This window comes from Haliotis asinina, chromosome 10, assembly GCF_037392515.1.
Source record: "Haliotis asinina isolate JCU_RB_2024 chromosome 10, JCU_Hal_asi_v2, whole genome shotgun sequence".
In the NCBI taxonomy this organism is placed as follows: domain Eukaryota; kingdom Metazoa; phylum Mollusca; class Gastropoda; order Lepetellida; family Haliotidae; genus Haliotis; species Haliotis asinina.
In genome coordinates, this window is record NC_090289.1 from 15,402,870 (window position 1) to 15,419,351 (window position 16,482).

A 16,482-nucleotide genomic window follows, 5' to 3' on the forward strand; every position below is an offset into this window, starting at 1 on the left:
GACAGGACTCCATAAGCACATTGTATAAGGAACTATTTGGAACTATTATAAGGAACAAACCTTCATATAATTATATTTCATCATGACCCTTCAATATGTACAGGATACTGGGTAGACATGGGGTGCATTGCAAACAACCAAACGTCTGACAGCGATGTACAGCGATTCTCCTCACAACAGAGTGCTAACTTTCAGCCGCTTGCAATCGATGGATGAGGCTGCTTCGTTGTCAAACCAATATAGGGGCTTAGGAAAATCTGAATTCAGCGGCTGAACAAACTGGCAAAAACAGCTCACTTCCCAGCATCCCCAGTTTGTTCCACGGGTTCAATGTAGTCATCAACAATCATAAATTCATCACTCGTCATCAAGACTCTCTAACACATTCTTTATTAGCACCAGACAAGGAAACCTTAATCGCTCCACGATTTTTGGAAGAGCGATAAACGCTTAGAGCTGCTGCAAGCCCAGAATATGCAATTCATCTGCTTACTCTAAGCGATTTTCGGCTTGCAAAACATCCATGAGAACTTGGGTCTTCACCAAGTTCATTAAATGAGTAGGGACAAATGTATAAATGTGTTTATTGTCATGTGTCTCTCACCCTGCTTTCTAGTCAAAAGGTAAAAACAAAAATCATAACTAGCAAAGTCACTTTTCAGCAATTATGCAGGATTGGTCAATGCCTGGAACAAATGCTGCTCATCACTGCTGCCTCTTGAATAAGTCTTACAATCAGATGTACATAATTATTCTCAAGGCTAAAGTTCCTCTATTAATGATCAAGCAGTAATTTTGCATTGGAACAACATAAGATTACATTTGGTACATGCATAATGCAATTATTTTCATTAATAAGTCACCATGGTTACCATGATTACAGCTGTTCCGTAACAAAACTATCATCTCCACCATCAATTATCTGAATCAATTCACACATCAAAATCAATTGGCTGTATTTCATTCTGTCAATTCTAACACTCCCTGAGACTGAAGACAAGTACTGGACATATTTAGAACACGTCGTCAACTGAAATAAATGGTGGAACCCCAGCAAGCTGTTTCAAGCTGTTCAAGGTTGTTCATCACTACACAAACATTGATTATGCTCTTGCCTTGTCCACAGTTGCATTAAGTCAATACATAAACAGGTATCCAATGAAACATGGCAGTCTAATAGATATTTGCTAGACAACTGGGAAAGTATCAAAGCCACAACAGGAAGCTGGCACAATCTGTCAAAAGAGCTTGCATGTATTGGAAAATCAGCTTCAATTGTTTTCTCAAAAACATCACTGGTTAGTGTTTTGTATGAATATGTCAATCACCGGTATATATCAAATAAACACAAATTTATAGTTTGGGGAGTCACTGCGATTTGTCTGCAATTTGTCTGGAGATTTTCTCAGCTGAGACATAATTTCTGGAAGGAAATTTCTGTTTGGGGGTGGGGTGGGGTTCTTCTATTTTTGTTACAGGGCTTTAACTGTAAAAGAATGTATACTTTTTGAACAATGATTATTAATATTATATGGTACACATGGAAATCTCACTAATATATGCAGACAATTTGTTTTGATAAATATTTTTTAAACAAACATAGCAAACACCACAACACACATCAAACAAACCCACAGTCAACAAATCCAGAGTGGAGTTTGTCAGATAGTTGAGATAAGTATATTTATTGTTTCCTTTTGAGGCTTGGGTCCTGTTCCTCAAAGCAATCATAGCGCTAGTAACAACTGTTGTATGTCTGTGATAAAGTATGGGAGTTCCGATCAGCTTAGTGCTAAAATCACTTTGAGGAACAGGGCACTGAAATTCAAAGAAAAGCTTCCATTGCATTTACTTACACCAAATCATTAATTTGCAGGAACAATGATCAGTTTAAAACTACTCACACCTAGAAATGAACCTTAGTTGACACAATTTTCATTACTTCAGTGTGATATCTCTTGCATGAACATGTGATCTTGGGAGTCTTTCTGGTAAACTTTCACATAACTTGATCTGTGTCAAGGCTTCACGTTTCTTAATCCTACAGAAATATAAAACCTATTAAAGAAATGAAAAATATTTTCAGCCAAATATGCTTCAGACACTCTCTAATGGGCAGAGAGGAAATGGAAATTACCAACGAAACATGACATTCCTACTGTCATGACTATGGTCCCAGGGTTATTAAACCTTGTCCAACATTTTTCAATCAAACTTTTGTGGACCATGCATAGCACTAGGGGTGAAACGGTACAGTCTTACCATGGTATGGTACATATTGCGAAACAAGGCCTTCTGTTCTTTCCATTTCCATTGTATATGAGACATGATCATAATGCAGAATATTTACAAAAGGCAAATAAAAAAAATGCACAGAAATTGACAAAACAGTTCAAGTTCTAGACATTTCACAGGAGCTTAAAAAAGGTTGATAAACTGATGAAAACAAAAAAATGCTGAATTTTTTTATTACATTATTGTATACTGAAATGATAGTAGAATACTGCAGCTCTACTAATTCCACAGTTCTGCTAATACAGAGGTCTAACGTGTCACCCCTACTTGCACATCAATGACTTGCAAAAGTCACTGAATGTACAAAGTAGGTCTCATGATGTCTCAAAAATGTGATAAATTGTAGTCTTCTCTCACAGAATTTAGATAACCAACAGGGCTTAAGGTGAAGGCCGACTTCCTGTCCCTGGCTCAACACAATCATGGATGTGAGCACCCACTGAAAGAGTGCTTCTGACATGGCAGCACGATTCCTAGACTGCATTTGGCAGCAAGATAACACTTCAAGACCAAAGAGCTGTGTAAGATCAAAAGAGACATGCAGTCATTATCTAAGTAGGATATTCCTTTGAAGGAGGATATGCTATTCAGTGATTGAAAGTCATGAAACCTGTCCCAATGACGCTGTGTAAGGACAAATTGCCAACCATTTCCTTTATCATGTCGCTAAGGCCTCAGCTGTTGGGTAGCCTAGGGGTGCAGACAAGGGAACATATCACAAATGAATCACGGCGATGATACAGAAGACCCTGGGTTGACACTCTTTCCAAATATATCTTGTGCTGTAACTTTCATGTGTTTATGAAAGTGGTGCCATGTTCCCTATGAACTGAAAATCATAAGCTGCTGTGAAAACTGAATGAAAAACTGACCCACTGCTGAATGATCTTCTCTAATAACAATGTCAGGAAACAGAACCTCAACACAGTCACCAGACAGTACCAGCGAAGGATTCACGAAAAATTCCACATCTCTGCCACTCTGCCCAAAATGCATTTTCATGAACTCAGAAGCAGCCAAGTCTTGAACTTTCCAAAGTGGAAACACTTCAAAGTAACAAAGTATGAAAGTGAATCAGCCATATGAGAGAGAGAGAGAGAGAAAGAGAGAGAGAGAGAGAGAGAAAGAGAGTTGTGGTTCAAGGACTATTGGACAAACTAGTATTTCAGATGCATGCCAAAAGCATTCGTCATTTAAAAACATTTCTGTAGACTTACATGTTATTTCACTGTAGCATAATAATTTTCATGAAGCGAACTCTGCTTTGCACACACAATTTCAGTTCAATTCTGCTACCATTATTTTAACTAATGACATCACATTCATCAGATTACATATGGTTCCACAATGATCCTGACCCCTCCACAATCCCATAGGTCACCATTATAAAGGAGTTCATGGCACTGTACAGACGTTGATTAACTTGTTGCCATTCGATAAACAAGCAAGCAGAAAATTAAACATAAATAATATGATTGTAGATAAGATGATTCCTCACAAATGTGCAAAATCTGACTTGGATCTTACAAATATCAAAGCCAAGAAAATTATTTATGCTACTTCAAATTTACATGCAAATCTATGGCAATGACATCAAGCAGCGAATACTTTTGGCATCGGCCTGTATGTCTATTTTTACAAACATTCCAGGTCCAAATGTATTGTAATATGTATCGCGATATGTATTCCTGTATAATTTATTGCATAAATATAAGGATCATCTGTATTCTGTGTGTGTGTGCAGGCGTGCGTCCATGTGTGCGTGTTTTCATTTGTAGAGATAGGAATTTCCTAACCCAAATGGTGAAGAAATAAAGCAGAATTGTATTAGAAAGATGATATTTGACAACCTCAAGAAACCATGCATCCTTCATTTAGACTGATTAAATTCATATCTTGGAAAATGTCCCCAACCTTTTACAAGGTATTGTAACAATCATCTTCAGTTGAAGCTTGGACCATATGCAACCACATCAACACTTTTTTACACGGGTTCTGGTCTTTTTCTTTCAAATGGAGTTAATAAAAAGACCTCACAATATACACAAAGATATTGAAATATGTCTTATTTTGGAATACTTTGCGTAAAGATGCAAATGCATCAACACTTTTTTTACACCAGTTCTGTTCTATTTTTCGAATCGATTTTATAAAAAGACTTTACAATATACACAAAGATCTTGAAATATGTCATATTTTGGAATACTTTACATAAAGAAATTATACAAAACTATGCACTTGTGAAGAATGGTTTTAGCATGTTCAGAGTTCATAGTCGTAAACTGTTTTTTCATGACTCATGTCAAAGATTCTCCATTATGTCTGTTACAGGAAATCTACTGGTATCAAGAGATCCTTCCAGGCCTAACAAACAGCCTGACTCCAGGCAACATACAAATGTCCAGACAAATAACAGTTCCGAAGTCGAACATGGGTTGAGAACATTTCAGAAATTACATCCTTTGAGCCCAAGAGAAAGACAGGATTTTTATAATCTGAGGACTCTTCGCTCATGGATGGCTACAAATCACACTTTTTTTCCCTTGGCAGAAACATAATTCATCAATTACCGCTGCACACTGAGCTCACCCAACACCAGCTAGAGAGCAGAGAGGTGTGTCGCAATGGATTGAATCTGGTTGTTTCTTACGCAATTCTGCACACACATTACCAAAACATCCAGGGAGAGTATTGGTGCTGATCAACACTAACTGTCATATGATATGTTTGAGGAGAAGATGATATGCACCAACACGCCAGCTTGTCTGTGTTTGGAAAAAGGCATTTCTTTTCCATTGATCTGACTTCCACCTCAAGGTCTGCATAGTGATCAAATACAAGTGTTCTATCAAAGGAACTATTTTCCTTTAAGATATTTGTTTTTCTTCACATTGTCATAAACAGGTTATTTTGGAAATAACTGTTTAAATGCAGCTGTTGTAGTCTGATAATTACTTGAAAATCTTTTATTTAGGTATGCATGCATTTTTTAACATATGTGTTAAATGTTGAAAACATCAAGAAGACATTTGTCTAAATGAGTAAGTGAATTGTGAATTCAAGGTCACTTTCAACAGTATTTCCATCAAATCATAGCATGTCTCTAGCATCAGCTATATTTTCAGAAGAAGATCACAGATGTCTGTCAACTGTCTGAAAGCCACTGCTGTTTTTGTCCTTGGAATGAGTAAGTGAGCCAGTCAGGTTAATTTTAAACTACTTTTGGCAATATTAAAGCAACATCATGGCAGGGGACACCAGAAATGGGCTTTACACATTGTACGCATGTGGGGAATAGAACCCGGGTCTTCAGTGTGATAAGTGAATGCTTTAACCACTAGACTGCCCCACTGACCCTTATGCCATGAGAGAAAAGGTCACATGAGATAGTGCTTATTAGAAACCAGCATCAGCATTTTAGCAAGATTTGTTTGTGACCAGTGGTGAGTGAGCATTTAGTTTGTACATCTGGCATGACTTCCTCTGTTTGAAAAACTACAAATAGTAGAATCTGATTAGTTAATCAGTGGTTCATACTGACCACTTCTGACCTCACTGACCTAAGTTAATGGTCATTTTACCATTAGAGTGAGTGAGTGAGTGAGTGAGTGAGTGAGTGAGTGAGTGAGTTTAGTTTAGTTTTAAACCGCATTCAGCAATATTCCAGCTATATGGCGGCGGTCTGTAAATAATCAAGTCTGGACCAGACAATCCAGTGACCAACAAAATGAACATCAATCTGTGCAATTAGGAACCGATGACATGTGTCAACCAAGTCAGTGAGCCTGACCACCCGATCCTGTTAGTCGCCTCTTACGTCAAGCATAGTCGCCTTTTAGGGCAAGCATGGGTTGCTGAAGGCCTATTCTATCCCGAGACCTTCACGGGTCAGGGTGACTCCTGAGGGGACAGCAAGTAGTGTGACAGTGAAAGTCTGTTGCGACACAATGTGTCACTTATGTGAAATGGAGACAAGTTGAAATAGTTCTAGTCTCTTTTGATAACTGACAATGAACTTGAAACCAACATCAAGTAAACAGTAAAAACATAAGTTCAATGACACTGCTAGTCAGCATCCACACAATACAACAATACAAAAACAGCAATTGCATTCCATAAATTGTTCGATGCATCACTACAGCCCTTCTCCAGAGCTCCAGGTAATTTTTCAATTAGCAATTGGGTATTTACTCCCATGTCTGTTTATGTATGAGTAATTGCATTTTTTGAGGAGTAACTAGCATTTTGCTCCCACTAGTTAAAAGAATTAAGTACTTTTACTCCTTATTGGGTAATTGACTAAATATATCAAAATAAATACATTTCAACAGGCTAAATGTTTTTAGTAATTGTCATACTGCCAAACAGTTGGCAGCCATTTCTAAATCCTGAACATGGAGGTCATGTGACTATTAGGGTAAACCCTAGACAGCGGCTGTGGCTATACAATAGTATATGTATATAGGCATCACTTAGCTAATGCTGTTGTAGAGTTTGGGCGCCTCAACAAATCATATGCAAGCCAATTTAGTCAACTGAGTAAAGTATGCAAGGTATTATAAACCTACTGGGTTCTTAGGTCTTTTTTACTCCCAGATTTGTAATTAATTGAGTAAATGTGATTTTTATTGAATAAAATTCGCAAATTCGCCTATCTGGAGCTCTGTCTACTCACCATGATTACTGCAGAGGACAGTATTTATCATGTTTTTGAGAAAGAAATTCAAAGAGAAATAAGAATATATCATTGTGTAATCATCACAATCATCATTGTGTAATCATAACAATGTATCCAATCATACATTACAAACTGACAGCTGTGGTTTTTGTTATATTCCCATTGTCTGCTGTAGCAGATTTCAGGCAGATAAAACCAGTGTATGTCATATTTAGCATGCATTAGGGACAAGCAGACTTTTGAAATTTGATCTTTCCATTTTTTTCTGCATTGAACTGAACATGCTGAAGGTTATGCCTATTGCTAGACAATGAACATGGACAGAATTTCAATGTCATAATTATTAACACACAAATCATATTAAGTTTAAACCTTTGAAACCACTCGGTGTGTGTTCAGATCCAGTTTCAATCTGTTGGAAAGAATTCCGAATGCTATTTCCGAATTCCCAGAAACAAAGGGCTCATGGTATAGAATGGCGGCCCCCATACATGTACCCAGGCTAAAAGAATTTACAATAACCTGATTTTAATGCAGCAAAATCTGCAGGTAACATAGCTCTACATTAGACAGGTTGATCATGTTGAAAACACAATAACAATATTCATCCCAAGCAAACCTCATCAACATATATCACATGCAAAGGTTCAAAGGTGACCGTATACTTGGTAGTAATACTTTATCAGTGAATGTAATCAGGATAACAAGGGTTCATATTTAAGTATTTCGTCACATATCATTTATCATGCAGGACAGGCATTTCGTAAGCGTGTCACAAGCAAACAATATGCAAGTTGATTCATTTACAGCCTGAATTACTGTCAACACGATAAAGAGATAATGTGATTGTATCAAGTCTCTGTGATCTTCTCCAGATGCCTGCATGACAGTAACTAGACAAAAATACTTTAGCCATGTTTTCCAAGTCACTTCGGCCGAATCACAATGACTAACAGTGTGCACAATATTGAATAATCTTATCCCTATTTCCACAAATCAATATGATAAATCTGCACCAGAGCTGAGAAAGGATTCCTGTTCATGGTATTTTAAGACCCCTTGTAGCTATCATGTACAGCAGTGTTTAAGAAGGCTACACTTTGAGAAATCAAGTGGATTCTCCTGGTTTTCAATGAGGCACTCCTTTGCTGGTCTGAAAATCTGCTATTTAGGTGGCTGATGTTTACTGGCAAGACACTTCCCGTATGATGACGACAAAGCTTAAATAGTGAAAGAGTTTGTGGAAAGGGTTGGAATTCACAAACATTACTGAAAATTTCTGGCTCAAGCTGAACATCTCCTTGAGTAATGAAACTGGCAGCACTGGTTGTATTGACAAGCTGCACTGTGCCATTCACAGAACCTGGCAAAACTTATGTCTCTAATACACCCAGTTACTGAAAGTCAGGATTGTTAAGGGATGTATCATGAAGTATTACGTATGTGCAGTGAGCATATAACTTGAAATATTTACCCTTTTAGGCACACTTTGACGAAAACAACACAATGCCTAATAGGTCAGAAAGCCATAAGGTCACTTGTCTGATACTGATAGGACAGAAGGCCATAGGGTCACATGTCTAATAGGTGAGTAATAATAATAATAAGCGGAGAGTTCTAGAAGGAGTGTACAGTGTCATGAGGTCTTGAAGATGGAGAGGTCCCATGTTGTGAATTGCCTGATAAGTGAGAATCAGTGTTTTGAATTTGATGCACTCAGGAATATGAAGCCAATGGCGAGATTGTAGAATGGGTGATATGTGACAAGATGGCTTGCTTCTTGTTATAATACGGGCAGCAACATTCTGAATCTTTTGCAACTTATTGATCAATTCATTTGAAACTCCAAACAATAAACTGTTACAGTAGTCTAGTCGAGAGAGGACCAAAGTTCTCATGAGACATGCTGTAGCATCTTGTGTCAACAGATGGCGAATGGATCTCAAATGGAAGTAGCAGCATTTCCATAATTGTGGAACTTGAGTTTCCATAGAAAGATTGCAGTCAATATGAACACCTAAGTTCTTGAGTGAAGATGTAATAGCCACTGTAGATAGACCAATGTGAAGCTGCTTAGTGCCACATATCTTTAGTCTTGTAGGTGATCCTACGAACAGTGCTTCTGTGTTTTCATCATTCATCATCAACATGTTCGATGACATCCAGTGTTGAATTGTTGATATCAGAGACATGCTTTAGGTAGGCTTTAGAATCACACGTCGAATAGTTCAGTAGGACAGGGGGTCACGTGTAATAGGTCATTTGGGCTTAGGGTCACATGTCTAATAGGTCAGTAGGTCAAATTAGAAGATAAACCTCTAGTTTTAAAAATCAGTAACATTTTGCTGAAGTGATGGCAACTAAATTTCAACTGAAACTGAACACGTAGCACGAGATTCCAAATGAAACATTAAGTCGCCATCAATTCAGTAAAGCGTATGTAGGTATCTGTGTCACACATCTGAAGTAACAGGTATGTAGGCATCTGTGTCGTATGTCTAATAGGTAAGTAGGCATCTGTGTCACATGTCTAATTAGGAAAGTAGGCCTCTGGGTCACATGTCTAGTTGGTAAGTAAGCCATTATGTCACATGACTAAAAGATAAGTAGGTCTCTGGGTCACATGTCCAGTTGGTTAGGACTGGGTCACCGTTCTAGGTAAGTCCATCCAGGTTGTATGTCTAACCAGTAAGAAGACATTGAGGACAGAAATATTCTAAAATCATCCAAGCATTGAAAATGGCCGACTGTCATTTGAACAAACCCTTAATATGTCAAATGAATTAACCAAGTCACAACAGATATGCGTACACTACCGTTCCAGTAAATAATCCATATCCAGTGGGTGGCCTTTCGAGACTTATAAAGATCAGTAACTGTACTGTTGGTAAACCAGACAAAGAATGTCTCTATTAGACTGCATTTTACTAAAATATAACTGTCGCCAACACAACTGTCCCCATGTCTGCTGCCCAGCATCAACACTGATATGAATCATTTTTACTGACCCTTCACTGAGGTGGTCAAACTCCACATCCACAAGGTCCTTGTAGGTCTCCAGGAAGAAGCTGATGAACTCTCGAAGATTCTTGATATCATTCTGAAATATAAAAGCATCAGTTATAAGGTGTCTGTACGACATTGAATCTGGCTGAACATGAAGATATAACACTATCATGGGTAACAACTTCTCATTCGTCACTTGCCCTGAAACATCTTCCCAAACAATAAGAAACATACAGGGTTAGAATACAACCCTGACATGTAATAAACTAAAAACAGTGACTGACCAACAGGAAAAAATTTGTCTAGTAAGCCCAAAACAAATATTCTCAAGACTCAGGTAGCATGGATGATGGACTGAGGGACCGTCATAACGTATGGCCAGGGGGCTAGTAATGACTTCTATGGAGAAGCATGCACAATGTGAATGACAACCCCACGTACCTCCCCACAACAAAACAAATGACCTCCTTTAAAATCATCAACGCACCATCTTACCATGCTTACTACTATATGAATGGTCCCCAAACACATACGCAGGGCTCGACTCAAGAGATGTTAACCTATCGGGGATAAACCTGGCTGAAAAAAGATATGAGATAAACATGATAAAATCTGACATGGGACCACAAACAAAAGATTTTTTCAAATCTTATTAGATTTAACATGATCGCTAAGAAGAAAAGGAATAAATGACAAATAGGACATTGTCATAATCAACTACATCAACCAATCATAAATTGCAATGAATTAAAACTCTGTAGATCTACTAGCATCACTATTGGTGTCTGTTTTCTGATTGTCATCAAGGTCAACGATTTCTGTTGTTTCTTCGTTTTCATTTGTAGCCTTTAAAAATTTACAGATTTTAATATCGAATGAAATGGTTTTGTTTGCAGACGCTTTTTGGGAGACATGATGTTGCAGAACACAACTTCTGAAACGCGAACTCTGTACAACGTCACGTAGTGCATTAACAACACAGTACTGTGAGGTTCTGAATTTACCGTACTGCTTGCAGCGCAGCTTGTTTGTACGGCACGGTGTAACAATGTTTGAAGTTCCATACCGGAAGCTATGTTTGGAAGATTAAAAATTGGTAGAAAACACCAGGAATATCTTTGACAGAACAAAGTAACAACAAAGCCTCCTTCACTAAAAAAGATTTTAACACTTTATTAATTCTAATCATACAGGTGAGCAGGTTGTGATATTTTGCTGCAGATAAATCTGAGTGTGATTTTGCAGCAACTGATGCAAGAAAATTGCTATATCACGGCCAAAATCAATCCCTACTTGCATTAGGTGCAACCTGAGATAAATACCGAGTTGCACCAGACAAATTCCCAGTGCACTGCTTTCATTGCAATATGTAATGAGAGAAATATGCTTTTGAAATACTTAATGTTTCATTTAAAAGTTTACCCACTCAAAAACTGACTTACACTTGGTACAAGTTAGACTAATAACTGGGTGGCATTTTTCATTATTGGGGTGCAAGAATGCAAGTAACAAAGCACTAAATTGATCCCTGTATATAGTCAAGCATTGTTGTCTTGAGGTTGCCGGGACCTACTTAAATACTTTCGGTTATCCAAGATTGACTCAACCACAAACTAGTGGCTCAAGATCAAAAGCAGAATGCACAAGGGATGAAGGATACTTACAGACAAGACCAACACACTGCTATCTGACACAACTTTGTAACTGTGTGTGCTCGTCAGTAGGTATGTCTTGCTTTGTATTGAATACTTAATTAATGTTTACTATTCAGAATTGATGTTAATTAGTAGCTCAAAATGGATACAGTAACATCAATCAGAGGTTCAAAAGTTTTTTTAAAAGCCACTTGTCATAGGGCAAGGGACTTAAAGAAAATAACTTGTCCTCACTAATTTTCCACTTGCCTTGATCAATGATTACTGACACGATGTTTGATGTTAATGTTTACTGGACTATTTATAGAAGAGTGATCAATTTCAAAGAATGATAGCTCTAAATTTTTATCATTGCAAAATGTAACAGCTACATTTTGAGCAGATATGAAAACTGAAATGAAATTCATATTTACTTGCAGATTGAAACCATAAGTGGAAATTATCTAGTAGTCCATGGACAAGTAAGATACCATTATTTGTTTGCCCAGAAATGAAAACTGACTTGTCTCGGGCATCGGGTGATGAGATTTTTGAAACCCCGTCAACACAAGTATTTGAGGACAAGGCCTAATATCATTCATATGGTGACACTAGGTCAGGTCATTTGTGATCAAGGCTAAGCTATCTTGACCATGTAATTGAAATGCTTACATTCCAGTACTACATGCCAGTTATTGCTTACATGCTATCATGGGGTCTGTTAACAGACTAGATAAGGCGTTACAGTCCTCCGTGGGTAAATAGGAACATTTAAATGTGGACATTTTTGGTGAAGTCACCCTGTTACTGGTAACTAGCTAGGGTTTAGTATCAGTCAACTGTTTACTTATCAAGAGTAAATGGAAAGTGATACCAAGCATTTGAATGGCAAACAAATCAATGATCAGTGAGGTTAAGTTAGGTAAGACCAACTTATTTTCTTGTTTTACGGATTTTGTCCCAGGACAACCTAAAGGTAAAAGAGAAAAATACAAAAATAAAATTATCAAATATAGTAATATTCCTTCTAAATACTCAAAGTATTTTACTTCAAACAATTTATGAAGTTTATAATGGGGCAAAAAAAATCTAAAACAGATTTCTTTTGGCCAAAAAATACATTAGGATTTCTTTTTTTTTGTGAGGAGAAAATCAATGATTTTGTTCCATTGGTCTTGAAAAACTACGACAGGCAGATCCATAAAACAAGAAATGAAATAGGTCTGAGCTTGCCATACACTGACAAAGTATTTAGCCATGCCTGCTACCAGAAAAGAATTCCATGTAAAATTGTAAGCTGATAATAGACTGGGCTGGGCTTGTGATGCATTCTGAATCAAATGGTGTCATTTAAGTTGCATCACTGTCTAGCCTGTTTTGAATTAATGCAAATTTTTGCATTGTGTTTTTAGATTTCAACCTCCATAAACACGACAATTGTTTCAGTCAATTTCTAAATGTTTTAAATATTTTCTAAACATTCCCTGGTGTATTTTAAGTTTAGACAGATCAATCTTTGTAATTTCACTTGATAAAATGGTATAGCACCTGTTTAATCATTAAACAAAAGATAACGATCAAACCTAACACCTGTAACATATTATGAAAATGCCATATTCGGACCACATAAATGATGGATTTATCTATGATCACTTTCAGATTTATATGAAATTTGTATCCAATATACCACCACATCACATAATCATGATCCTTCTATCCACGACAAGTTATTGAGCATGACTTCTAAAAAGTGACGCCTACAATAGAGAACATGTAGAATTACCAGTATATTTTTCAAATCCATTGTTTCTCACTCTACAAGAATTTTAAGTGAGCATGATAAGAAAGTCCAGAGGCGATGACTCAATTTCCTACACTCAGTGATGTCATGTTCATTTTGAAAGCTCAGGCCAATATCAGTTAAACTCACATTATGTAAGCCGAGAGAAGAGAGGAGTCAAGAAATTCTGCTTGATCCTACAGTTGCCACGGATGCAGACTAAAATAAATAACTAGAAAGGCTATCTTACCCATTCTATTCTTAAATGTGTACTACGATCTGGCCAAGTATTAGCATCAGAAAGTTTAAATTGAGGATACAAAAAAAGGTGTCTGAATTTGAGAATTTGAAACAACAAAAATAAACCAAGTAATAAACAAAATATTAAACTTGCTTATGTGTAATACTATTTTTATCAAACAAGTAAATAATTTGGTATAGAGGGAGTGAGAGCAACTTTGATACTATATCTTCCACGAGTCCACATGCTGACTTTCCCTTCCACGGTTTGAAAATCATGCGAGTGAGTGACAACTCTAAGGTAGGCACTTGTGTGCATAGCGTAACCATCTCAAACATTCACTACATCCTCTACTGGTCAAGACTATTCCGTGAATATTAGAAATCTGAGATATAGAAGTTCACAGTAAATCCTACAGGACATACTGGATGACACTTCTCACCATGCTCACAGTCAAAACAGCGATGTGATACAGAAAAGCTCACATGTAATGATGAACGGTCAAGTGGGTATGGATAATGCAGCTATACCCAAGGGTGACCGAGTCACTCACATTTAATGAAACTTGGAATGTATTTAATTAATGGTACCCGAACAGTTGGCTTCATTTTCGTATTTCATTTAATGATTTACAACACAACCTATGAGTATGAGGGGTACAGGTCAAAAGGGCCAAAGGACAAATGGGCCAAAATTGGAAAAGACAAAAGGCCTACAGAAAGTCAAAATGGCCCCAGACTTCAGTCCGCATGGCCAAACTTTTAGAAAACAGTAAGATTAAAAGAAACTTATTAGAAGTTTTTGCAGTAGTTCTAATCCTAAACATCATAAACATACAAGTGTCTCAGAGTTGTTTATTTAAGACATCTCAGAGTGATTAAGTGTTTACTTTATACCATACAACTGTTTGTGTGATGATTACAAGGAGTCAGTAATCTAAAAGAGTTTAACTGTAGTGGAAAAGTGTTTATGTTATGAGTATGGTCAACCATGCACCTGTTTCTGTAATGACTACACGACATAACAGAGTCATGGATGTCAGACACTTGTCAGTAATTGAAACAAGATTAATGTTACTAGTCAGTAATTTAATTAGTTGTGATTTGTCTCATGACTCTGAATGCCATAGAAGGCAAACGTTTCAAACTCAATGACCATATCAGTATATCATCATATCAAATTGATGTCCATTTTGATTGTTGTGTTTATAATGATCACACTATATATTATTATTTTAGTTACTATTTACAAATGAATACAAATATAAACAATAATAAGTATTAACATAATCAAACATGTAAAACAGATATTAGTTTGTATGACATAATGTTCTCTTTTTAGCTTCACATGTGTTACATGAGTGTTAGTACCTACATCAAAATGTCATACTCATTTTGACATAGAACTGAATTGGTTTTCCTTCATTTTCTGATGACATTAATAGAGAAACTGCCAAGATTATTACTGTTTTGCACTCAGGAAACATAACAGTACCTGCAACAGACACTAATTTATTCAAGTCATAAGTACAATTATGCAGTCCTGGAAATATCTTTGAAAAGATTAATCAACTTCTTGTTTACTTCAATAACCGAGTGATGAAATCAGTATACCCCTCAGCTATCAGTAAACAAAAATGAAACACAAACAACTATCAATAAAAGTCCTGACTCTGAAATAAATAACAATAATCTCGACTATGTAGAACTTTTGGTAGAATATTTTGCTTATGATGTCATAGATGATAGAAATATTTCCCCAGACTTCCTTACCAAATGCTATCCTCAATAATCCTTCAGATATTCTCCAAGTTAACGAATAGAAACATTCTTGAAAGTGTAACAGTCGTTCAATGTCTTCATTCTGGGGAAAATTCATCGTCTTAAAAGACTGTCAAACCGCGAAAGAATTTTAAGCAGACGGAGATTAGCTTGACCACCCAGCTGGGCTGGGCCAATATTTGCATACCGCTAAGAAATCAGATCCTCCCATCTAGAGAGCCGATGGCTGGTTGTCTTACCTTTGCAGTGTATATCATCCATAATTGAAACAAATTTTCTTTCGCATTTAACTCGTCCATGTCGGTGATCACCCTACGAGGCTGATCCCGTTGATCATGGAAAGTTGGACTGGCAGATTACTTAGTGCCCGAAACGTGAACTCGCACCTCATCGGCCATTTTGACAATTGACAATAATATACAACTAGTCAGACAACTAACGGCATACATTTTAACAATAGCTATGCATCGAATGGTTGTCGCCAATTTTACTCTTCTGTATTTGTCAAGCATTTCTGTCGGTGTATATTTGTGTTATGCTGGAAGCTTAAACATATTTTCTATGCATACATATCTTGAAATTGGTTCGATTGCTTAAACATTGTGCACACAAAAATAACACCAGACGACTGTAACTGGTTTTGTTAAACATGAGTAAAAGATGAACTTTGACATTAATTACATGTTCATTTCAGAACATAACCGACACACAGAATGAAGATTTTCAAACACTGTTGAATAAATATGAGAAGTGACTGCCGCGTGACAATCTGTAGAAATATTAAAGTTTAAAACCAAGCGGGTTAGGCTCACGACTTGCATATTTTACTCTTTTGTTACAACACAGTTTCATAATCGTCAAACATTCATCATATGCTCATGCATATAAGTATATTTTGAAGGTGTGAAACGGAGAATCATACCTGTAGCACTCTATGCACCCACGTAGAAGCTGGATGTAGCGCTATACATATTGACAGCATTATCAATATTACTCACGTTATGTTTACATGTAATAAGAATATCTGGTATCTGACTTCTAACCGGCGAATTAGCATCATCATGCAA

At 36.9% G+C, this 16,482-nt stretch overlaps 1 protein-coding gene across 1 annotated transcript in view; it reads right to left on the reverse strand.

The window, feature by feature from the left end:
- Window positions 1-15,829, reverse strand: part of LOC137298024 (neurobeachin-like protein 1) — an 82,589-nt gene extending 66,760 nt beyond the window's left edge. The window contains exons 1-2 of the mRNA XM_067830058.1: window positions 15,655-15,829; window positions 9,982-10,073 (exon numbers count right to left, since the gene is read on the reverse strand). Coding sequence (XP_067686159.1) covers window positions 9,982-10,073; window positions 15,655-15,714 — 152 coding nt within the window. The 5' untranslated portion in view covers window positions 15,715-15,829. The remainder of the gene's footprint in view (window positions 1-9,981; window positions 10,074-15,654) is intronic.
- Window positions 15,830-16,482: the final 653 nt, after the last annotated feature.